This window comes from Stegodyphus dumicola, chromosome X1 (genome assembly GCF_044657685.1).
Source record: "Stegodyphus dumicola isolate Sdum_Otavi_A_Nest chromosome X1, ASM4465768v1".
Classification (NCBI taxonomy): Eukaryota; Metazoa; Arthropoda; class Arachnida; order Araneae; family Eresidae; genus Stegodyphus; species Stegodyphus dumicola.
This window is the reverse complement of record NC_140780.1, coordinates 68,029,723-68,056,336: the sequence shown is the minus strand read 5'-3', so window position 1 is coordinate 68,056,336 and position 26,614 is coordinate 68,029,723. Positions and strand designations below refer to the sequence as shown.

General features: G+C 30.7%; 1 protein-coding gene and 2 long non-coding RNA genes across 4 annotated transcripts in view; 1 reads left to right on the top strand and 2 right to left on the bottom strand.

The window, feature by feature from the left end:
- Positions 1–26,614, top strand: part of LOC146993172 (uncharacterized) — an 880,419-nt gene that overhangs the window by 234,843 nt on the left and 618,962 nt on the right. The window lies entirely within an intron of this gene.
- LOC146993178 (uncharacterized) overlaps positions 1–26,614 on the bottom strand; it is an 880,479-nt gene that overhangs the window by 710,043 nt on the left and 143,822 nt on the right. The gene's annotated exons all lie outside the window — the stretch shown is intronic.
- LOC146993180 (uncharacterized) lies at positions 7,683–25,611 on the bottom strand. Its single transcript, XM_085808728.1, has 4 exons — positions 25,449–25,611; positions 21,036–21,134; positions 12,208–12,306; positions 7,683–7,909 (listed from the first exon to the last, which is right to left on the bottom strand). The coding sequence occupies exons 1-4, from the start codon at positions 25,580–25,582 to the stop codon at positions 7,750–7,752; spliced, it is 492 nt and encodes a 163-aa protein (XP_085664854.1). The 5' UTR covers positions 25,583–25,611; the 3' UTR covers positions 7,683–7,749.

Here is a 26,614-nt window from a genome sequence, read left to right as displayed (position 1 = left end):
ATCATTTACTTCATCAAAGTCGATCCTTTCAAATTTTTCTCTTTCCTCACTTAAAAATGCTAGATGACTTAGGGGATCTTGTCCCATCGTTGTTTGTAAATGTGTGAAAATTTATTTTAATTTGCTGAACGAACGTTCACAGCTAGCATTTGATAATGAAACAGTAAGTAGTATTTGAAGTGCCACTCTTAGGTTTGGAAAAACATTTTCTCTATATATCTGTAGTAGAGTTTTAGGTTCTGTTTCTTTTCTACTGCGGAGTAACGTCATGCAGTCACATTCACTGCTCAAAACAATTAGGGGATATTGTGGGTTTCGTATGAAATAACCATATAATCGATAATCTTTTTGAACAAAAGAAAATAAAAGAGATTATAAAGGAAAATTATAACGTTTACAAATTTGGGAATATGCAAATTTAGTCTGTGACGTCAAAAACTATGCGTTTTAGATAAGGAATTAGAAGCGACCTGCAGTATTCCTTTTGTAATAGAAGATTAAAAACAATTCACATGCCTTGAGTGCTTCGTAGCAGTGAATATACGATGTCTCGGCAAGATGACTTAGTTGAATCGGTAGCCAGGAAGGCCTTCAGTCGTTTACAGGAGAGTCAAACGCAATCCATTGTAGCGGAAGCGTTACGAATTTCCCAAAATGTCATTTCCATATTATGGAATCGGATTTTGGAAACTGGATATATTTGAGAAATTCGGGACAAGGTCGTGTTATTGTTTTAAAATAAAAAGCAGGAGATATACAATCATTTCGTTTAAATATATATATCTACTTTTTAGAAATAAAGTGGTCAGAAAGAACGTTTTGGTTGATGTACTGCAAACATTTTATTACACATTTTATCAGACAAATCAAGAAAATAAATATTAATTATATTACAATAGTTATTAATTTTAAATATATTTTCCAGAAATCGACCAAAATAAAAACTGAAAATTTCCGGAAAATCTTGTTTGGAGACCATTTGGCGCCCCTCTACGAGAGGCGCCCAGGGCATCATGTACCCCCTTGCACCCCCCTCGCTACGCCACTGGCAATCAGATGGCTTGTAAATTCTCCAAGAGTTGGTGGAAACAGAAAATTTCCTTTGATGTTTAAGTTCCATGTAGCCAAGCTGATCATATTATCTAAAATAGCTGTGGATGTTGCGTGTGTATAGGACTGAAATGTTCATCATTACATGAATCCTGTGAACTGAGTTTAACTATCCTGACATCACCTGCAATATTAATTTTTACTTGACTTACCTTTATTACTTTTATATATTTCTTATTAGTAAAATAAAGCTTTTAATAATGTAATATCCGTGCTCTCCTCATATTACGAAAATAAATTCTACATTCATTTGTTTATATAAAATGACCCATTACACTCTAATGATAGAACCTCTACCTCACTATATCCCCAAAATAAAAATGGTACCTCAATGCAGGGAGAGCCCGTTTAAGAGACATTACATTGCTCAACACCCACCCACAAATCTCACTCGCATTCGGAAACAAAATACCAAAAATAAAAATCATTGCATAGGAATGAAGGTAACCATACTTAACTTCCCATATATTTCCCCATAACATGCATACAGCTACATCTAGCGGCTAAAAAGTCAAATGTGGTACACCCGGTCGATACAGTGAATTAAATGGCGATTCAAATATAACATACCCGGCCTTGAGGTAATGTTCGCTGCTGATGCACATATGATCACACGCCTGTACTGAACGGGGTAAAGGGTATTCTAAACTCATTTTAAAACAAAATTAATTTTGTGAAAATATTACACAAATTGAAGGAATATACATTTTTACCATAATGCAATGTACATTTTGCCACATTAAAAATCTGGAGAACTAAAGCGTGAAATATAAGAAAACTGAAACAAACATTTGGAAAATCTAATCGAGCTTAAATTAGTTTCTAAATTAGATGTTTTGAGTTTATTTAAAATTAGGCCAACTACTACGTTCACTTCAAACCCATTACATAAGACTAGTATTTAAGAAAAATGGTAAAAGATTGCAAATATGTTAACAATTCTACTGATCTAGAAATAGAAATAATTGGTTTTCATCCTAATTAAGATGAAGAATATCACAAAAAGCCATTTGAATAGTCCTAGATCAGAAAAATCATTGAAATGTTAAACTTTTAAAAAGATAAATTCCTGCTTTCGTTCAGGTATTTATTTTTCATTTTGCTGAATGTTCTGTTAATAATACAAAGAGTATACATTTTCTTTAACATATTATACCACACATTTTTATGCATTGTGTAATGCACTCATAAATGAAATATTAAAAGTGCAATATATAACTGAAGCTTACCAAAATTTTATAAACTTAAAATTGGCTCCCATTAAGTTAAAATTGCGCATAACTGCACCAAGGGAAGGAATGCAATTTTATTTCTTTGTCTGTATTTGGTTTCAATTTCATATAGAAAAAGTTAAAATAGGTTATCTAGGCAACAAAATTTATACACACATTTTCAGTAAAAATTACAGAATAACAGATTTTGTTTCCCTGAAGACGCAACACTATTCCAGCTATGATACAGACTGCATACTGTCATAGAGAAGGTCCTTTCTTAAACAGGGAATGCATATACTTTAATCTGTAGATCTTCGCAAATAGGTTCATTAAACTTCACAATATGCCAAAATAGTTCAGATTAAAAGAAAAATATAATAAAGTATGCTTGAAACAACTAATAAAAAGCACATTTTGAGCAGCCTTAACAGAAGACAATTTGGTCTCACTAACTTTCTTTACGAGTACTCATTAAATTTTTATTTACATTTCTTTTTTTGTTCAACATTTAACTTTCATTGGTTTTAGGAGAAACAGCACTTGATAGAGAGACTCTAAATTCGGAAAAAACTGAAAAAAAATTGGTTTATACACAGGCAGTGCAATTACACTGACCTGTTGGGAAGACAAGACACCGTTGGACAAGGAAAATATTAGGCCAGACAGAGAGGAAAATTCATAGCCTCCTCCTCGTAATGCGAAAGGAGGCCACTTGGGAAAAAATTACACTACAGCAGTAATTTTGAAACCACTATGAAGCAACAGAACTCTAACAAATTTCAGACTTCTGATAATTATAGTGTGATTAACAGTTCAACCTCACTTCGAATATTACAATACAATATAAAAAAAGAACCAATTCAGACACTTCAATATGGAATTCAAAACCTAAGAAATTAATGCATAGACGCTACCCTAAACATTAAAACATAATGTGAAGCGTTCACGTAAAATAAATAAGTAGTAAAACTCCAATATAAAGCAACATGTGAAAAGGGACCTACAAATTATAACATTCAAGCAGTTCTCGTGAAAATAAAGTTAATATAAAACAAGAATTACCAGCCACAGATGTCTTTTTGCTCTGCACTATTTCTCCGTTCTTTTTCTTTCATGATATGTTCTGCAATCCAAGAGTGCACAAAAATGATGACAAATTACACTAGAAGAGGCCAAGGGGGGGGGAAAGAATCATTAGATTTTAACTACTTTGAAATTAAGGAATATCTATACAGAAAGAGAAATATCTAATATTGTTTCTTAATATATAAAACTTCGAAAGTAGCCTTCTTTGTTTTAAATTCCAGCAATGTGCTACATTGTTACTAAAATCATGATTGCAGTCGATAGAAAAGCAAATGATTTTCCTTATACGACAGAAGTACAGTAAGCGAAAGAGGTTTTTAATGTATGGGTACAACATGAACAATGAAAGAAAAAAAAAATTATACAGTTATTACAGATACACAGAATAAAAGGGATAATGATCTTCGAGAAAAGTATATAATTTTAGCGCTGGTACAAAAATGGCACCGAAAGCCAATAAGCAGGTAATTTTAAATGACAAATAAACAAAATAAACTTTACTGTTAGCTTTGAAGCAGGTGTTATATATAAAACTATCTTAATTCACACACAGAATTAGTGATATAACAGATCAAAAAAGAGTAAGAATCAAACTCGCAATATATTGACATTAAAAAAGCTATACATATATACTTTTATGGGTTTTTTTTTTTTTTTTTTTTTTTTAGAAAGGGCTCAAAAACACCATTCTAAAAACAGATTTCGAAAAACATCTTGGAAACAAAAGTCATAAACCATAAAATAAATATTTCATTCAGAATTTTAACGGAAGAACCGTTTCTAATTTTAAGTTCTTTACCTAGGTACACTCATCCATGAGAGAGGACAGCTTAGTCCAATGTACAAGAAATTATCCTGTAATATTACCACGTCACTTTAATGAAATTATAGCAATATTTCATTCAGGGAAAGAACATATTGTCTAGCTGCCCAAGTTCGAGGCCAGCTTTAATACAGCAAGCCAAAACACATGAAATGCCATTGAATGATATACCATTTTGAAATGTTGCAAAAAATTTAAATAAAATTTCGTGAATGAGCTATTGCAATTACCTATATACTAAAATTTTGACCAAAAATTCAACAAAACTAAGATAGTCTTTTTTTCTTTCCAAGGAATCAAAGTCATATACAAATGGAGGGATGCTCAACTTATTGTACTATAAAACCTAAACATAGGAATGAAATTTTGTCAGCTATGTGAGATGTCCAATACCGAGAAATTCCATAAATTGTAGATTAGAACGTACCTCTCAAAACACACGAAAGGTAAAACACAATTCAAATACTTTACTTTTAGTCTTGAAGCAGATGTTCTATATTAAACTGTCTTAACTCACATACAGAATTAGTAATATAATAGCTCAAAATGTTGTAAGAACAAAACACGCATTATATAAACATTAAAAAAAAATCTACATACATTTATTAGTGTTACGAGGGTTTATTCTGAAATATTATAATGCCACTTTCAGTGAAATGATAGAAATTTTCACTCAGGGAAGAGACATTCTGTCTGGCTGCCTGGGTTCCATCCCAGCTTCTGTTACAAAAGTTTAATAGAAGAATTTTAAAAATCTAGAAACGAAACTCAAGAAATTATTGACCATAATTCGTTCTACGATTTAGTCATTCTTACAGACATAATAACTAATATCTTAAACTTGAGCAGGGAAGAGAACTAAAGTCTTTGAATTTAAGGTTATTTTAAATTCATTTTAAACCAAAATTAATTTTGTAAAAGTATTACACAAATATAAGGGATATACATTTTTACCATAATGCAATGTACATTTTGCCACTTTGAAAATCTGGAGAACTAAAGCGTGAAATATAAGAAAACTGAAACAAACATTTGGAAAATCTCATCGAGCTTAAATTAGTTTCTAAATTAGATGTTTTGAGTGTATTTAAAATTAGGCCAACTACTACGTTCACTTCAAACCCATTACATAAGACTAGTATTTAAGAAAAATGGTAAAAGATTGCAAATATGTTAACAATTCTACTGATCTAGAAATAGAAATAATTGGTTTTCATCCTAATTAAGATGAAGAATATCACAAAAAGCCATTTGAATAGTCCTAGATCAGAAAAATCATGAACTGTTAAACTTTTAAAAAGATAAATTCCTGCTTTCGATCTACTGAAAAATGTGAAAGAGGATTTTCAACAATAAACTTGTTAAAATCAATGTTCAGATACAGAATAACAAACAAACATCCGGACGACTGCATGGATTTAGCAATAACATCGCATGTACCAGAGGGAGAAAAAAAAAAAAACTCTCAGAAGAAATGCAATGTTAAATTTCACATTAAAATATGATTTCCCTGTATTTAATTTTCATCTTGCTGAATTTTTTTGTAAATAATACAAAGAGTATACCTTTTCTTTAAGATATTATACCACACATTTTTATACTTTGTGTAATGCACTTATAACTGAAATATTAAAAGTGCAATATATAATTGCAGCTAGCCAAAAATTTATAAACTTAAAATTGGCTCCCATTAAGTTAAAGTTGTTAATAACTGCACCAAGGGAAGGAATGCAATTTTATTTCTTTGTCTGTATTTGGTTTCATTTTCATATAGAAAGAGTTAAAAATAGGTTACCTAGGTAACAAAATTTAAACACACATTTTCAGGAAAAATTACAGAATAACAGATTTTGTTTCCCTGAAGACACAACACCTCGCTATTCCAGCTATGCTACAGACTGCATACTGTCATAGAGAAATTCCTTTCTTAAACAAGGAATTCATATACTTTAATCTGTTTTTCACAAGTACTGTTTATGACTAATCCATGGTCCAGGAGTAAAATACTTTATAGTACACCCATCTAAATTTTTATTATTTCCTGTCATCTGTATAGACTGTTTACCTATCACGACTAAACTCCCAATCTGCATTCCAAATAACTCATACAATTCTTCAAGTCATATTTTGTAGTCTATCATTTTTAATACGGCAGGTACTTGCTGAGCGCAGACTTGTAAAGCGTGATTTCGCGTATAGCAGTATTTTAAAGGATCCCATTTTATTTGTCCACTGCTAGAATTTCATTCATACGTGGTGCAACATTCATCCATCAACACCGGAAAGAATTTATCTGCTACTTTAAACAATTTCCATCGACTGAAAATGAAGTCCGAAAAATCTTACAAATTTCAAAAGCAATCGATGCCGAAGAATTTTCACATATGGAAGACAGAGAAGTCAAACAATGAATCAGAAAATTACAAAAGAAGAATTGGGGTCTTATAAAACCCTTGATAATAAAAGCGCTCATTATGAAGAAGAGCTTTTAACTGAACATAAGATGAAGAAATTGTTAAATAACACAAAAAGCAATGTCTGATCTTCTAGCGAAGAATTACCCAATTAAAGAAAAAACATGTGCTCTTTACAGCGGCACGCATACAGTTGCATCAATCATTCTTATAAGCAAAAGACATCAGCTTTCTCAAAAAATATTTCTGTCATGCATTTGCCAAGAGAACGGAAAGAAGTCCAAAAGAAACTTTCAGAGTGCTTTGCAAAACAAAGTGGAAAGTTATTCTGCAGAATTTTACTTCGATAATAATAAAACATCTCTGATTTGATTTCAAAACGAATTTTTATTTGTGAAATCAATTTTAAATAGATCTTCGCAAATAGGTTCATAAAACTTCCCAATATGCCAAAATAGTTCAGATTAAGGGAATAATTTAATAAAGTATGCTTAAAACAACTAATAAAAAGCACATTTTGAGCAGCCTTAACAGAAGACAATTTGGCCTCACTAACTTTCATTACGAGTACTCATTAAATTTTTATTTACATTTCTTTTTTGTTCAACATTTAACTTTCAATGGTTTTAAGAGAAACAGCACTTGATAGACAGACTCTAAATTCGGAAAAAACTGAAACAAAATTGGTTTATACACAGGCAGAGTAATTACACTGACCTGTTGGGAAGAGAAGACCCTGTTGGACAAGGAAAATATTAGGCCAGACAGAGAGGAAAATGCTTAGCCTCCTCCTCGTAATGCGAAAGGAGGCCACTTGGGAAAAAATTACACTACAGCAGTAATTTTGAAACCACTAAGAAGCAACACAACTCTAACAAATTTCAGACTTCTGATAATTATAGTGTGATTAACAGTTCAACCTCACTTCGTATATTACAATACAATATAAAGAAAGAACCAATTCAGACACTTCAATATGGAATTCAAAAGCTAAGAAATTAATGCATAGACGCTACCCTAAACATTAAAACATAATGTGAAGCGTTCACGTAAAATAAATAAGTAGTAAAACTCCAATATAAAGCAACATGTGAAAAGGGACCTACAAATTATAACATTCAAGCATTTCTAGTGAAAATAAAGTTAATATAAAACAAGAATTACCAGCCACAGATGTCTTTTTGCTCTGCACTATTTTTCGTTCTTTTTCTTTATGATATGTTCTGCAATCCAAGAGTGCACAAAAATGATGACAAATTACACTAGAAGAGGCCAAGAGGGGGAAAAAAGGAATCATTAGATTTTAACTACTTTGAAGTTAAAGAATAATTATACACAAAGAGAAATATCTAATATTGTTTCTATATATATAGAACTTCAAAAGTAGCCTTCTTTGTTTTAAATTCCAGCAATGTGCTACATTGTTACTAAAATCATGATTGCAGTCGATAGGAAAGCAAATGATTTTCCTAATACGACAGAAGTACAGTAAGCGAAAGAGGTTTTTAATGTATGGGTACTACATGAACAATGAAAGAAAAAAAAATTACACAGTTATTACAGATACACAGAATAAAAGGGATAATGATCTTCGAGAAAAGAAAATAATTTTAGCGCTGGTACAAAGATGGCACCGAAAGTCAATAAGAAGGTAATTTTAAATGACAAATAAACAAAATAAACTTTACTGTTAGCTTTGAAGCAGGTGTTATATATAAAACTATCTTAATTCACACACAGAATTAGTGACATAACAGATCAAAAAAGAGTAAGAATCAAACTCGCAATATACTGACATTAAAAGAGCTATACATATATACTTTTATAGTTTTTTTTTTTTTTTAGAAAGGGCTCAAAAACACCATTCTAAAAACAGATTTCGAAAAACATCTTGGAAAGAAAAGTCATAAACCATAAAATAAATATTTGTTTCAGAATTTTAACGCAAGAACCGTTTCTAATTTTAGGTTCTTTACCTAGGTACACTCATCCATGAGAGAGGACAGCTTAGTCCAATGTACAAGAAATTATCCTGTAATATTACCACGTCACTTTAATGAAATTATAGCAATATTTCATTCAGGGAAAGAACATATTGTCTAGCTGCCCAAGTTCGAGCCCAGCTTTAATACAGCAAGCCAAAACACATGAAATGCCATTGAATGATATACCATTTTGAAATGTTGCAAAAAATTTAAATAAAATTTCGTGAATGAGCTATTGCAATTACCTATATACAAAAATTTTGACCAAATATTCAACAAAACTAAGATACTCTTTTTCTCTTTCGAAGGAATCAAAGTCATATACTAATGGAGGGATGCTCAACTTATTGTACTATAAAACCTAAACATAGGAATGACATTTTGTCAGCTATGTGAGATGTCCAATACCGAGAAGTTCCATAAATTGTAGATTAGAACGTACCTCTCAAAACACACGAAAGGTGAAACACAATTCAAATACTTTACTTTTAGTCTTGAAGCAGATGTTCTATATTAAACTGTCTTAACTCACATACAGAATTAGTAATATAATAGCTCAAAATGTTGTAAGAACCAAACACGCATTATATAAACATTAAAAAAAATCTACATACATTTATTAGTGTTACGAGGGTTTATTCTGAAATATTATAATGTCACTTTCAGTGAAATGATAGAAATTTTCACTCATTCTGTCAGGCTGCCTGGGTTCCATCCCAGCTTCTGTTACAAAAGTTTCATAGAAGAATTTTAAAAATCTAGAAACGAAACTTATGAAGAAATTATTGACCATAATTGGTTTTATGATTTAGTCATTCTTACAGACATAATAACTAAAATCTTAAACTTGAGGGGGGGGGGAGAACTAAACTAAAGTTTTTGAATTTAAGGGTATTTTAAATTAATTTTAAAGCAGAATTAATTTTGTAAAAATATTACACAAATATAAAGAATATACATTTTTACCATAATGCAAAGTACATTTTGCCACTTTGAAAATCTGGAGAGCTAAATCGTGAGATATAAGAAAACTGAAACAAACATTTGGAAAATCTCATCGAGCTTAAATTAGTTTCTAAATTAGATGTTTTAGTGTACTTAAAATTAGGCCAACTACTACGTTCACTTCAAACCCATTACATAAGAGTAGTATTTAAGAAAAATGGTAAAAGATTGCAAATATGTTAACAATTCTACTGATCTAGAAATAGAAATAATTGGTTTTCATCCTAATTAAGATGAAGAATATCACAAAAAGCCATTTGAATAGTCCTAGATCAGAAAAATCATGAAATGTTAAACTTTTACAATTCCTGCTTTCGATCTACTGAAAAATGTGAAAGAGAATTTTCAAACACAAACTTGTTAAAATCAATGTTCAGATACAGAATAACAAACAAACATCCGGATGACTGCATGGATTTAGCAATAACATCGCATGTACCAGAGGGAGAAAAAAAAACTCTCAGAAGAAATGCAATGTTAAATTTCACATTAAAATATGATTTCCCTGTATTTAATTTTCATCTTGCTGAATTTTTTTGTAAATAATACAAAGAGTATACCTTTTCTTTAAGATATTATACCACACATTTTTATACTTTGTGTAATGCACTTATAACTGAAATATTAAAAGTGCAATATATAATTGCAGCTAGCCAAAAATTTATAAACTTAAAATTGGCTCCCATTAAGTTAAAGTTGTTAATAACTGCACCAAGGGAAGGAATGCAATTTTATTTCTTTGTCTGTATTTGGTTTCATTTTCATATAGAAAGAGTTAAAAATAGGTTACCTAGGTAACAAAATTTAAACACACATTTTCAGGAAAAATTACAGAACAACAGATTTTGTTTCCCTGAAGACACAACACCTCGCTATTCCAGCTATGCTACAGACTGCATACTGTCATAGAGAAATTCCTTTCTTAAACAGGGAATTCATATACTTTAATCTGTTTTTCACAAGTACTGTTTATGACTAATCCATGGTCCAGGAGTAAAATACTTTATAGTACACCCATCTAAATTTTTATTATTTCCGGTCATCTGTATAGACTGTTTACCTATCACGACTAAACTCCCAATCTGCATTCCAAATAACTCATACAATTCTTCAAGTCATATTTTGTAGTCTATCATTTTTAATACGGCAGGTACTTGCTGAGCGCAGACTTGTAAAGCGTGATTTCGCGTATAGCAGTACCTTAAAGGATCCCATTTAATTTGTCCACTGCTAGAATTTTATTTATACGTGGTGCTACATTCATCCATCAACACCGGAAATAATTTATCTGTTACTTTAAACAATTTCCATCGACTGAAAATGAAGTCCGAAAAATCTTACAAATTTCAAAAGCAATCGATGCCGAAGAATTTTCACATATGGAAGACAGAGAAGTCAAACAATGAATCAGAAAATTACAAAAGAAGAATTGGGGTCTTATAAAACCCTTGATAATAAAAGCGCTCATTATGAAGAAGAGCTTTTAACTGAACATAAGATGAAGAAATTGTTAAATAACACAAAAAGCAATGTCTGATCTTCTAGCGAAGAATTACCCAATTAAAGAAAAAACATGTGCTCTTTACAGCGGCACGCATACAGTTGCATCAATCATTCTTATAAGCAAAAGACATCAGCTTTCTCAAAAAATATTTCTGTCATGCATTTGCCAAGAGAACGGAAAGAAGTCCAAAAGAAACTTTCAGAGTGCTTTGCAAAACAAAGTGGAAAGTTATTCTGCAGAATTTTACTTCGATAATAATAAAACATCTCTGATTTGATTTCAAAACGAATTTTTATTTGGGAAATCAATTTTAAATAGATCTTCGCAAATAGGTTCATAAAACTTCCCAATATGCCAAAATAGTTCAGATTAAGGGGATAATTTAATAAAGTATGCTTAAAACAACTAATAAAAAGCACATTTTGAGCAGCCTTAACAGAAGACAATTTGGTCTCACTAACTTTCTTTACGAGTACTCATTAAATTTTTATTTACATTTCTTTTTTTGTTCAACATTTAACTTTCAATGGTTTTAAGAGAAACAACACTTGATAGAGAGACTCTAAATTCGGAAAAAACTGAAACAAAACTGGTTTATACACAGGCTGAGTAATTACACTGACCTGCTGGGAAGAGAAGACCCCGTTGGACAAGGAAAATATTAGGCCAGACAGAGAGGAAAATGCTTAGCCTCCTCCTCGTAATGCGAAAGGAGGCCACTTAGAAAAAATTACACTACAGTAATTTTGAAACCACTAAGAAGCAACAGAACTCTAACAAATTTCAGACTTCTGATAATTATAGTGTGATTAACAGTTCAACCTCACTTCGTATATTACAATACAATATAAAGAAAGAACCAATTCAGACACTTCAATATGGAATTCAAAACCTAAGAAATTAATGCATAGACGCTACCCTAAACATTAAAACATAATGTGAAGCGTTCACGTAAAATAAATAAGTAGTAAAACTCCAATATAAAGCAACATGTGAAAAGGGACCTACAAATTATAACATTCAAGCATTTCTAGTGAAAATAAAGTTAATATAAAACAAGAATTACCAGCCACAGATGTCTTTTTGCTCTGCACTATTTTTCCGTTCTTTTTCTTTATGATATGTTCTGCAATCCAAGAGTGCACAAAAATGATGACAAATTACACTAGAAGAGGCCAAGAGGGGGAAAAAAGGAATCATTAGATTTTAACTACTTTGAAGTTAAAGAATAATTATACACAAAGAGAAATATCTAATATTGTTTCTATATATATAGAACTTCAAAAGTAGCCTTCTTTGTTTTAAATTCCAGCAATGTGCTACATTGTTACTAAAATCATGATTGCAGTCGATAGGAAAGCAAATGATTTTCCTAATACGACAGAAGTACAGTAAGCGAAAGAGGTTTTTAATGTATGGGTACTACATGAACAATGAAAGAAAAAAAAATTACACAGTTATTACAGATACACAGAATAAAAGGGATAATGATCTTCGAGAAAAGAAAATAATTTTAGCGCTGGTACAAAGATGGCACCGAAAGTCAATAAGAAGGTAATTTTAAATGACAAATAAACAAAATAAACTTTACTGTTAGCTTTGAAGCAGGTGTTATATATAAAACTATCTTAATTCACACACAGAATTAGTGACATAACAGATCAAAAAAGAGTAAGAATCAAACTCGCAATATATTGACATTAAAAGAGCTATACATATATACTTTTATAGCTTTTTTTTTTTTTTAGAAAGGGCTCAAAAACACCATTCTAAAAACAGATTTCGAAAAACATCTTGGAAAGAAAAGTCATAAACCATAAAATAAATATTTGATTCAGAATTTTAACGCAAGAACCGTTTCTAATTTTAGGTTCTTTACCTAGGTACACTCATCCATGAGAGAGGACAGCTTAGTCCAATGTACAAGAAATTATCCTGTAATATTACCACGTCACTTTAATGAAATTATAGCAATATTTCATTCAGGGAAAGAACATATTGTCTAGCTGCCCAAGTTCGAGCCCAGCTTTAATACAGCAAGCCAAAACACATGAAATGCCGATGAATGATATACCATTTTGAAATGTTGCAAAAAATTTAAATAAAATTTCGTGAATGAGCTATTGCAATTACCTATATACTAAAATTTTGACCAAATATTCAACAAAACTAAGATACTCTTTTTCTCTTTCGAAGGAATCAAAGTCATATACTAATGGAGGGATGCTCAACTTATTGTACTATAAAACCTAAACATAGGAATGACATTTTGTCAGCTATGTGAGATGTCCAATACCGAGAAGTTCCATAAATTGTAGATTAGAACGTACCTCTCAAAACACACGAAAGGTGAAACACAATTCAAATACTTTACTTTTAGTCTTGAAGCAGATGTTCTATATTAAACTGTCTTAACTCACATACAGAATTAGTAATATAATAGCTCAAAATGTTGTAAGAACAAAACATGCATTATATAAACATTAAAAAAAAACTACATACATTTATTAGTGTTACGAGGGTTTATTCTGAAATATTATAATGCCACTTTCAGTGAAATGATAGAAATTTTCACTCAGGGAAGAGACATTCTGTCTGGCTGCCTGGGTTCCATCCCAGCTTCTGTTACAAAAGTTTCATAGAAGAATTTTAAAAATCTAGAAACGAAACTCATGAAGAAATTATTGACCATAATTCATTCTACGATTTAGTCATTCTTACAGACATAATAACTAATATCTTAAACTTGAGCAGGGAAGAGAACTAAAGTCTTTGAATTTAAGGTTATTTTAAATTCATTTTAAATCAAAATTAATTTTGTAAAAATATTACACAAATATAAGGAATATACATTTTTACCATAATGCAATGTACATTTTGCCACTTTGAAAATCTGGAGAACTAAAGCGTGAAATATAAGAAAACTGAAACAAACATTTGGAAAATCTCATTGAGCTTAAATTAGTTTCTAAATTAGATGTTTTGAGTGTATTTAAAATTAGGCCAACTACAACGTTCACTTCAAACCCATTACATAAGACTAGTATTTAAGAAAAATGGTAAAAGATTGCAAATATGTTAACAATTCTACTGATCTAGAAATAGAAATAATTGGTCTTCATCCTAATTAAGATGAAGAATATCACAAAAAGCCATTTAATAGTCCTAGATCAGAAAAATCATGAACTGTTAAACTTTTAAAAAGATAAATTCCTGCTTTCGATTTACTTAAAAATGTGAAAGAGGATTTTCAACAACAAACTTGTTAAAATGAATGTTCAGATACAGAATAACAAACAAACATCCGGACGACTGAATGGATTTAGCAATAACATCGCATGTACCAGAGGGAGAAAAAAAAGCTCAGAAGAAATGCAATGTTAAATTTCACATTAAAATATGATTTCCCTGTATTTAATTTTCATCTTGCTGAATTTTTTTTAAAATAATACAAAGAGTATACTTTTTCTTTAAGATATTATACCACACATTTTTATACTTTGTGTAATGCACTTATAACTGAAATATTAAAAGTGCAATATATAATTGCAGCTAGCCAAAATTTTATAAACTTAAAATTGGCTCCCATTAAGTTAAAGTTGTTAATAAATGCACCAAGGGAAGGAATTCAATTTTATTTCTTTGTCTGTATTTGGTTTCATTTTCATATAGAAAGAGTTAAAAATAGGTTACCTAGGTAACAAAATTTAAACACACATTTTCAGGAAAAATTACAGAATAACAGATTTTGTTTCCCTGAAGACACAACACCTCGCTATTCCAGCTATGATACAGACTGCATACTGTCATAGAGAAATTCCTTTCTTAAACAGGGAATTCATATACTTTAATCTGTTTTTACACAAGTACTGTTTATGACTAATCCATGGTCCAGGAGTAAAATACTTTATAGTACACCCATCTAAATTTTTATTATTTCCGGTCATGTGTATAGACTGTTTACCTATCACGACTAAACTCCCAATCTGCATTCCAAATAACTCATACAATTCTTCAAGTCATATTTCGTAGTCTATCATTTTTAATACGGCAGGTACTTGCTGAGCGCAGACTTGTAAAGCGTGATTTCGCGTATAGCAGTATTTTAAAGGATCCCATTTTATTTCTCCACTGCTAGAATTTCATTCATACGTGGTGCAACATTCATCCATCAACACCGGAAAGAATTTATCTGCTATTTTAAACAATTTCCATCGACTGAAAATGAAGTCCGAAAAATCTTACAAATTTCAAAAGCAATCGATGCCGAAGAATTTTCACATATGGAAGACAGAGAAGTCAAACAATGAATCAGAAAATTACAAAAGAAGAATTGGGGTCTTATAAAACCCTTGATAATAAAAGCGCTCATTATGAAGAAGAGCTTTTAACTGAACATAAGATGAAGAAATTGTTAAATAACACAAAAAGCAATGTCTGATCTTCTAGCGAAGAATTACCCAATTAAAGAAAAAACATGTGCTCTTTACAGCGGCACGCATACAGTTGCATCAATCATTCTTATAAGCAAAAGACATCAGCTTTCTCAAAAAATATTTCTGTCATGCATTTGCCAAGAGAACGGAAAGAAGTCCAAAAGAAACTTTCAGAGTGCTTTGCAAAACAAAGTGGAAAGTTATTCTGCAGAATTTTACTTCGATAATAATAAAACATCTCTGATTTGATTTCAAAACGAATTTTTATTTGTGAAATCAATTTTAAATAGATCTTCGCAAATAGGTTCATAAAACTTCCCAATATGCCAAAATAGTTCAGATTAAGGGAAAAATTTAATAAAGTATGCTTAAAACAACTAATAAAATGCACATTTTGAGCAGCCTTAACAGAAGACAATTTGGCCTCACTAACTTTCATTACGAGTACTCATTAAATTTTTATTTACATTTCTTTTTTGTTCAACATTTAACTTTCAATGATTTTAAGAGAAACAGCACTTGATAGACAGACTCTAAATTCGGAAAAAACTGAAACAAAATTGGTTTATACACAGGCAGAGTAATTACACTGACCTGCTGGGAAGATAAGACCCCGTTGGACAAGGAAAATATTAGGCCAGACAGAGAGGAAAATGCTTAGCCTCCTCCTCGTAATGCGAAAGGAGGCCACTTAGAAAAAATTACACTACAGCAGTAATCTTGAGACCACTAAGAAGCAACAGAACTCTAACAAATTTCAGACTTCTGATAATTATAGTGTGATTAACAGTTCAACCTCACTTCAAATATTACAATACAATACAAAGGAAGAACCAATTCAGACACTTCAATATGGAATACAAAACCTAAGAAATTAATGCATAGATGCTACCCTAAACATTAAAACATAATGTGAAGCGTTCACGTAAAATAAATAAGTAGTAAAACTCCAATATAAAACAACATGTGAAAAGGGACCTACAAATTATAACATTCAAGCAGTTCTCGTGAAAATAAAGTTAATATAAAACAAGAATTACCAGCCACAGATGTGTTTTTGCTCTGCACTATTTCTCCGTTCTTTTTCTTTCATGATATGTTCTGCAATCCAAGAGTGCACAAAAATGATGACAAATTACACTAGAAGAGGCCAAGGGGGGGGAAGGAATCATTAGATTTTAACTACTTTGAAATTAAAGAATATCTATACACAAAGAGAAATATCTAATATTGTTTCTTAATATATAAAACTTCGAAAGTAGCCTTTGTTTTAAATTCCAGCAATGTGCTACATTGTTACTAAAATCATGATTGCAGTCGATAGAAAAGCAAATGATTTTCCTTATACGACAGAAGTACAGTAAGCGAAAGAGGTTTTTAATGTATGGGTACAACATGAACAATGAAAGAAAAAAAAATTAAACAGTTATTACAGATACACAGAATAAAAGGGATAATGATCTTCGAGAAAAGTAAATAATTTTAGCGCTGGTACAAAAATGGCACCGAAAGTCAATAAGCAGGTAATTTTAAATGACAAATAAACAAAATAAACTTTACTGTTAGCTTTGAAGCAGGTGTTATATATAAAACTATCTTAATTCACACACCGAATTAGTGACATAACAGATCAAAAAAGAGTAAGAATCAAACTCGCAATATATTGACATTAAAAGAGCTATACATATATACTTTTACAGCTTTTTTTTTTTTTTTTTTTTTTTAGAAAGGGCTCAAAAACACCATTCTAAAAACAGATTTCGAAAAACATCTTGGAAACAAAAGTCATAAACCATAAAATAAATATTTCATTCAGAATTTTAACGCAAGAACCGTTTCTAATTTTAAGTTCTTTACCTAGGTACACTCATCCATGAGAGAGGACAACTTAGTCCAATGTACAAGAAATTATCCTGTAATATTACCACGTGACTTTAATGAAATTATAGCAATATTTCACTCAGGGAAAGAACATATTGTCCAGCTGCCCGGGTTCGAGCCCAGCTTTAATACAGTAAGCCAAAACACATCAAATGCCATTGAATGATATACCATTTTTAAATGTTGCAAAAAATTTAAATAAAATTTCGTGAATGAGCTATTGCAATTACCTATATACTAAAATTTTGACCAAAAATTCAACAAAACTAAGATAGTCTTTTTTTCTTTTGAAGGAATCAAAGTCATATACTAATGGAGGGATGCTCAACTTATTGTACTATAAAACCTAAACATAGGAATGAAATTTTGTCAGCTATGTGAGATGTCCAATACCGAGAAATTCCATAAATTGTAGATTAGAACGTACCTCTCAAAACACACGAAAGGTAAAACACAATTCAAATACTTTACTTTTAGTCTTGAAGCAGATGTTCTATATTAAACTGTCTTAACTCACATACAGAATTAGTAATATAATAGCTCAAAATGTTGTAAGAACAAAACACGCATTATATAAACATTAAAAAAAAATCTACATACATTTATTAGTGTTACGAGGGTTTATTCTGAAATATTATAATGCCACTTTCAGTGAAATGATAGAAATTTTCACTCAGGGAAGAGACATTCTGTCTGGCTGCCTGGGTTCCATCCCAGCTTCTGTTACAAAAGTTTAATAGTAGAATTTTAAAAATCTAGAAACGAAACTCAAGAAATTATTGACCATAATTCGTTCTACGATTTAGTCATTCTTACAGACATAATAACTAATATCTTAAACTTGAGCAGGGAAGAGAACTAAAGTCTTTGAATTTAAGGTTATTTTAAATTCATTTTAAATCAAAATTAATTTTGTAAAAATATTACACAAATATAAGGGATATACATTTTTACCATAATGCAATGTACATTTTGCCACTTTGAAAATCTGGAGAACTAAAGCGTGAAATATAAGAAAACTGAAACAAACATTTGGAAAATCTCATCGAGCTTAAATTAGTTTCTAAATTAGATGTTTTGAGTGTATTTAAAATTAGGCCAACTACTACGTTCACTTCAAACCCATTACATAAGACTAGTATTTAAGAAAAATGGTAAAAGATTGCAAATATGTTAACAATTCCACTGATCTAGAAATAGAAATAATTGGTTTTCATCCTAATTAAGATGAAGAATATCACAAAAAGCCATTTGAATAGTCCTAGATCAGAAAAATCATGAACTGTTAAACTTTTAAAAAGATAAATTCCTGCTTTCGATCTACTGAAAAATGTGAAAGAGGATTTTCAACAACAAACTTGTTAAAATCAATGTTCAGATTAAGAATAACAAACAAACATCCGGACGACTGCATGGATTTAGCAATAACATCGCATGTACCAGAGGGAGAAAAAAAAAAACTCTCAGAAGAAATGCAATGTTAAATTTCACATTAAAATATGATTTCCCTGTATTTAATTTTCATCTTGCTGAATTTTTTTGTAAATAATACAAAGAGTATACCTTTTCTTTAAGATATTATACCACACATTTTTATACTTTGTGTAATGCACTTATAACTGAAATATTAAAAGTGCAATATATAATTGCAGCTAGCCAAAAATTTATAAACTTAAAATTGGCTCCCATTAAGTTAAAGTTGTTAATAACTGCACCAAGGGAAGGAATGCAATTTTATTTCTTTGTCTGTATTTGGTTTCATTTTCATATAGAAAGAGTTAAAAATAGGTTACCTAGGTAACAAAATTTAAACACACATTTTCAGGAAAAATTACAGAACAACAGATTTTGTTTCCCTGAAGACACAACACCTCGCTATTCCAGCTATGCTACAGACTGCATACTGTCATAGAGAAATTCCTTTCTTAAACAGGGAATTCATATACTTTAATCTGTTTTTACACAAGTACTGTTTATGACTAATCCATGGTCCAGGAGTAAAATACTTTATAGTACACCCATCTAAATTTTTATTATTTCCGGTCATGTGTATAGACTGTTTACCTATCACGACTAAACTCCCAATCTGCATTCCAAATAACTCATACAATTCTTCAAGTCATATTTCGTAGTCTATCATTTTTAATACGGCAGGTACTTGCTGAGCGCAGACTTGTAAAGCGTGATTTCGCGTATAGCAGTATTTTAAAGGATCCCATTTTATTTCTCCACTGCTAGAATTTCATTCATACGTGGTGCAACATTCATCCATCAACACCGGAAAGAATTTATCTGCTATTTTAAACAATTTCCATCGACTGAAAATGAAGTCCGAAAAATCTTACAAATTTCAAAAGCAATCGATGCCGAAGAATTTTCACATATGGAAGACAGAGAAGTCAAACAATGAATCAGAAAATTACAAAAGAAGAATTGGGGTCTTATAAAACCCTTGATAATAAAAGCGCTCATTATGAAGAAGAGCTTTTAACTGAACATAAGATGAAGAAATTGTTAAATAACACAAAAAGCAATGTCTGATCTTCTAGCGAAGAATTACCCAATTAAAGAAAAAACATGTGCTCTTTACAGCGGCACGCATACAGTTGCATCAATCATTCTTATAAGCAAAAGACATCAGCTTTCTCAAAAAATATTTCTGTCATGCATTTGCCAAGAGAACGGAAAGAAGTCCAAAAGAAACTTTCAGAGTGCTTTGCAAAACAAAGTGGAAAGTTATTCTGCAGAATTTTACTTCGATAATAATAAAACATCTCTGATTTGATTTCAAAACGAATTTTTATTTGTGAAATCAATTTTAAATAGATCTTCGCAAATAGGTTCATAAAACTTCCCAATATGCCAAAATAGTTCAGATTAAGGGAATAATTTAATAAAGTATGCTTAAAACAACTAATAAAAAGCACATTTTGAGCAGCCTTAACAGAAGACAATTTGGTCTCACTAACTTTCTTTACGAGTACTCATTAAATTTTTATTTACATTTCTTTTTTTGTTCAACATTTAACTTTCAATGGTTTTAAGAGAAACAACACTTGATAGAGAGACTCTAAATTCGGAAAAAACTGAAACAAAATTGGTTTATACACAGGCTGAGTAATTACACTGACCTGCTGGGAAGAGAAGACCCCGTTGGACAAGGAAAATATTAGGCCAGACAGAGAGGAAAATGCTTAGCCTCCTCCTCGTAATGCGAAAGGAGGCCACTTAGAAAAAATTACACTACAGCAGAAATCTTGAAACCACTAAGAAGCAACAGAACTCTAACAAATTTCAGACTTCTGATAATTATAGTGTGATTAACAGTTCAACCTCACTTCAAATATTACAATACAATACAAAGAAAGAACCAATTCAGACACTTCAATATGGAATTCAAAACCTAAGAAATTAATGCATAGACGCTATCCTAAACATTAAAACATAATGTGAAGCGTTCACGTAAAATAAATAAGTAGTAAAACTCCAATATAAAGCAACATGTGAAAAGGGACCTACAAATTATAACATTCAAGCATTTCTAGTGAAAATAAAGTTAATATAAAACAAGAATTACCAGCCACAGATGTCTTTTTGCTCTGCACTATTTTTCCGTTCTTTTTCTTTATGATATGTTCTGCAATCCAAGAGTGCACAAAAATGATGACAAATTACACTAGAAGAGGCCAAGAGGGGGAAAAAAGGAATCATTAGATTTTAACTACTTTGAAGTTAAAGAATAATTATACACAAAGAGAAATATCTAATATTGTTTCTATATATATAGAACTTCAAAAGTAGCCTTCTTTGTTTTAAATTCCAGCAATGTGCTACATTGTTACTAAAATCATGATTGCAGTCGATAGGAAAGCAAATGATTTTCCTAATACGACAGAAGTACAGTAAGCGAAAGAGGTTTTTAATGTATGGGTACTACATGAACAATGAAAGAAAAAAAAATTACACAGTTATTACAGATACACAGAATAAAAGGGATAATGATCTTCGAGAAAAGAAAATAATTTTAGCGCTGGTACAAAGATGGCACCGAAAGTCAATAAGAAGGTAATTTTAAATGACAAATAAACAAAATAAACTTTACTGTTAGCTTTGAAGCAGGTGTTATATATAAAACTATCTTAATTCACACACAGAATTAGTGACATAACAGATCAAAAAAGAGTAAGAATCAAACTCGCAATATATTGACATTAAAAGAGCTATACATATATACTTTTATAGCTTTTTTTTTTTTTTTTTAGAAAGGGCTCAAAAACACCATTCTAAAAACAGATTTCGAAAAACATCTTGGAAACAAAAGTCATAAACCATAAAATAAATATTTCATTCAGAATTTTAACGCAAGAACCGTTTCTAATTTTAGGTTCTTTACCTAGGTACACTCATCCATGAGAGAGGACAGCTTAGTCCAATGTACAAGAAATTATCCTGTAATATTACCACGTCACTTTAATGAAATTATAGCAATATTTCATTCAGGGAAAGAACATATTGTCTAGCTGCCCAAGTTCAAGCCCAGCTTTAATACAGCAAGCCAAAACACATGAAATGCCATTGAATGATATACCATTTTGAAATGTTGCAAAAAATTTAAATAAAATTTCGTGAATGAGCTATTGCAATTACCTATATACTAAAATTTTGACCAAATATTCAACAAAACTAAGATACTCTTTTTCTCTTTCGAAGGAATCAAAGTCATATACTAATGGAGGGATGCTCAACTTATTGTACTATAAAACCTAAACATAGGAATGACATTTTGTCAGCTATGTGAGATGTCCAATACCGAGAAGTTCCATAAATTGTAGATTAGAACGTACCTCTCAAAACACACGAAAGGTGAAACACAATTCAAATACTTTACTTTTAGTCTTGAAGCAGATGTTCTATATTAAACTGTCTTAACTCACATACAGAATTAGTAATATAATAGCTCAAAATGTTGTAAGAACAAAACACGCATTATATAAACATTAAAAAAAAATCTACATACATTTATTAGTGTTACGAGGGTTTATTCTGAAATATTATAATGCCACTTTCAGTGAAATGATAGAAATTTTCACTCAGGGAAGAGACATTCTGTCTGGCTGCCTGGGTTCCATCCCAGCTTCTGTTACAAAAGTTTAATAGTAGAATTTTAAAAATCTAGAAACGAAACTCAAGAAATTATTGACCATAATTCGTTCTACGATTTAGTCATTCTTACAGACATAATAACTAATATCTTAAACTTGAGCAGGGAAGAGAACTAAAGTCTTTGAATTTAAGGTTATTTTAAATTCATTTTAAATCAAAATTAATTTTGTAAAAATATTACACAAATATAAGGGATATACATTTTTACCATAATGCAATGTACATTTTGCCACTTTGAAAATCTGGAGAACTAAAGCGTGAAATATAAGAAAACTGAAACAAACATTTGGAAAATCTCATCGAGCTTAAATTAGTTTCTAAATTAGATGTTTTGAGTGTATTTAAAATTAGGCCAACTACTACGTTCACTTCAAACCCATTACATAAGACTAGTATTTAAGAAAAATGGTAAAAGATTGCAAATATGTTAACAATTCTACTGATCTAGAAATAGAAATAATTGGTTTTCATCCTAATTAAGATGAAGAATATCACAAAAAGCCATTTGAATAGTCCTAGATCAGAAAAATCATGAACTGTTAAACTTTTAAAAAGATAAATTCCTGCTTTCGATCTACTGAAAAATGTGAAAGAGGATTTTCAACAACAAACTTGTTAAAATGAATGTTCAGATACAGAATAACAAACAAACATCCGGACGACTGAATGGATTTAGCAATAACATCGCATGTACCAGAGGGAGAAAAAAAAGCTCAGAAGAAATGCAATGTTAAATTTCACATTAAAATATGATTTCCCTGTATTTAATTTTCATCTTGCTGAATTTTTTTGTAAATAATACAAAGAGTATACCTTTTCTTTAAGATATTATACCACACATTTTTATACTTTGTGTAATGCACTTATAACTGAAATATTAAAAGTGCAATATATAATTGCAGCTAGCCAAAAATTTATAAACTTAAAATTGGCTCCCATTAAGTTAAAGTTGTTAATAACTGCACCAAGGGAAGGAATGCAATTTTATTTCTTTGTCTGTATTTGGTTTCATTTTCATATAGAAAGAGTTAAAAATAGGTTACCTAGGTAACAAAATTTAAACACACATTTTCAGGAAAAATTACAGAACAACAGATTTTGTTTCCCTGAAGACACAACACCTCGCTATTCCAGCTATGCTACAGACTGCATACTGTCATAGAGAAATTCCTTTCTTAAACAGGGAATTCATATACTTTAATCTGTTTTTACACAAGTACTGTTTATGACTAATCCATGGTCCAGGAGTAAAATACTTTATAGTACACCCATCTAAATTTTTATTATTTCCGGTCATGTGTATAGACTGTTTACCTATCACGACTAAACTCCCAATCTGCATTCCAAATAACTCATACAATTCTTCAAGTCATATTTCGTAGTCTATCATTTTTAATACGGCAGGTACTTGCTGAGCGCAGACTTGTAAAGCGTGATTTCGCGTATAGCAGTATTTTAAAGGATCCCATTTTATTTCTCCACTGCTAGAATTTCATTCATACGTGGTGCAACATTCATCCATCAACACCGGAAAGAATTTATCTGCTATTTTAAACAATTTCCATCGACTGAAAATGAAGTCCGAAAAATCTTACAAATTTCAAAAGCAATCGATGCCGAAGAATTTTCACATATGGAAGACAGAGAAGTCAAACAATGAATCAGAAAATTACAAAAGAAGAATTGGGGTCTTATAAAACCCTTGATAATAAAAGCGCTCATTATGAAGAAGAGCTTTTAACTGAACATAAGATGAAGAAATTGTTAAATAACACAAAAAGCAATGTCTGATCTTCTAGCGAAGAATTACCCAATTAAAGAAAAAACATGTGCTCTTTACAGCGGCACGCATACAGTTGCATCAATCATTCTTATAAGCAAAAGACATCAGCTTTCTCAAAAAATATTTCTGTCATGCATTTGCCAAGAGAACGGAAAGAAGTCCAAAAGAAACTTTTAGAGTGCTTTGCAAAACAAAGTGGAAAGTTATTCTGCAGAATTTTACTTCGATAATAATAAAACATCTCTGATTTGATTTCAAAACGAATTTTTATTTGTGAAATCAATTTTAAATAGATCTTCGCAAATAGGTTCATAAAACTTCCCAATATGCCAAAATAGTTCAGATTAAGGGAATAATTTAATAAAGTATGCTTAAAACAACTAATAAAAAGCACATTTTGAGCAGCCTTAACAGAAGACAATTTGGTCTCACTAACTTTCTTTACGAGTACTCATTAAATTTTTATTTACATTTCTTTTTTTGTTCAACATTTAACTTTCAATGGTTTTAAGAGAAACAACACTTGATAGAGAGACTCTAAATTCGGAAAAAACTGAAACAAAATTGGTTTATACACAGGCTGAGTAATTACACTGACCTGCTGGGAAGAGAAGACCCCGTTGGACAAGGAAAATATTAGGCCAGACAGAGAGGAAAATGCTTAGCCTCCTCCTCGTAATGCGAAAGGAGGCCACTTAGAAAAAATTACACTACAGCAGAAATCTTGAAACCACTAAGAAGCAACAGAACTCTAACAAATTTCAGACTTCTGATAATTATAGTGTGATTAACAGTTCAACCTCACTTCAAATATTACAATACAATACAAAGAAAGAACCAATTCAGACACTTCAATATGGAATTCAAAACCTAAGAAATTAATGCATAGACGCTATCCTAAACATTAAAACATAATGTGAAGCGTTCACGTAAAATAAATAAGTAGTAAAACTCCAATATAAAGCAACATGTGAAAAGGGACCTACAAATTATAACATTCAAGCATTTCTAGTGAAAATAAAGTTAATATAAAACAAGAATTACCAGCCACAGATGTCTTTTTGCTCTGCACTATTTTTCCGTTCTTTTTCTTTATGATATGTTCTGCAATCCAAGAGTGCACAAAAATTATGACAAATTACACTAGAAGAGGCCAAGAGGGGGAAAAAAGGAATCATTAGATTTTAACTACTTTGAAGTTAAAGAATAATTATACACAAAGAGAAATATCTAATATTGTTTCTATATATATAGAACTTCAAAAGTAGCCTTCTTTGTTTTAAATTCCAGCAATGTGCTACACTGTTACTAAAATCATGATTGCAGTCGATAGGAAAGCAAATGATTTTCCTAATACGACAGAAGTACAGTAAGCGAAAGAGGTTTTTAATGTATGGGTACTACATGAACAATGAAAGAAAAAAAAATTACACAGTTATTACAGATACACAGAATAAAAGGGATAATGATCTTCGAGAAAAGAAAATAATTTTAGCGCTGGTACAAAGATGGCACCGAAAGTCAATAAGAAGGTAATTTTAAATGACAAATAAACAAAATAAACTTTACTGTTAGCTTTGAAGCAGGTGTTATATATAAAACTATCTTAATTCACACACAGAATTACTGACAAAACAGATCAAAAAAGAGTAAGAATCAAACTCGCAATATATTGACATTAAAAGAGCTATACATATATACTTTTATAGCTTTTTTTTTTTTTTTTTTTTTTAGAAAGGGCTCAAAAACACCATTCTAAAAACAGATTTCGAAAAACATCTTGGAAAGAAAAGCCATAAACCATAAAATAAATATTTGATTCAGAATTTTAACGTAAGAACCGTTTCTAATTTTAGGTTCTTTACCTAGCTACACTCATCCATGAGAGAGGACAGCTTAGTCCAATGTACAAGAAATTATCCTGTAATATTACCACGTCACTTTAATGAAATTATAGCAATATTTCATTCAGGGAAAGAACATATTGTCTAGCTGCCCAAGTTCGAGCCCAGCTTTAATACAGCAAGCCAAAACACATGAAATGCCATTGAATGATATACCATTTTGAAATGTTGCAAAAAATTTAAATAAAATTTCGTGAATGAGCTATTGCAATTACCTATATACTAAAATTTTGACCAAATATTCAACAAAACTAAGATACTCTTTTTCTCTTTCGAAGGAATCAAAGTCATATACTAATGGAGGGA

Coding starts and splice junctions, on each gene's coding strand:
- LOC146993180 (XM_085808728.1), bottom strand. CDS start 25,582: ATGATTCCTTTTTTCCCCCTCTTGGCCTCTTCTAGTGTAATTTGTCAT. Junction 21,135..25,448: donor CAAAAAGACATCTGTGGCTG/GTAATTCTTGTT, acceptor GGCCTCTTCTAG/TGTAATTTGTCATCATTTTT. Junction 12,307..21,035: donor CAAAAAGACATCTGTGGCTG/GTAATTCTTGTT, acceptor GGCCTCTTCTAG/TGTAATTTGTCATCATTTTT.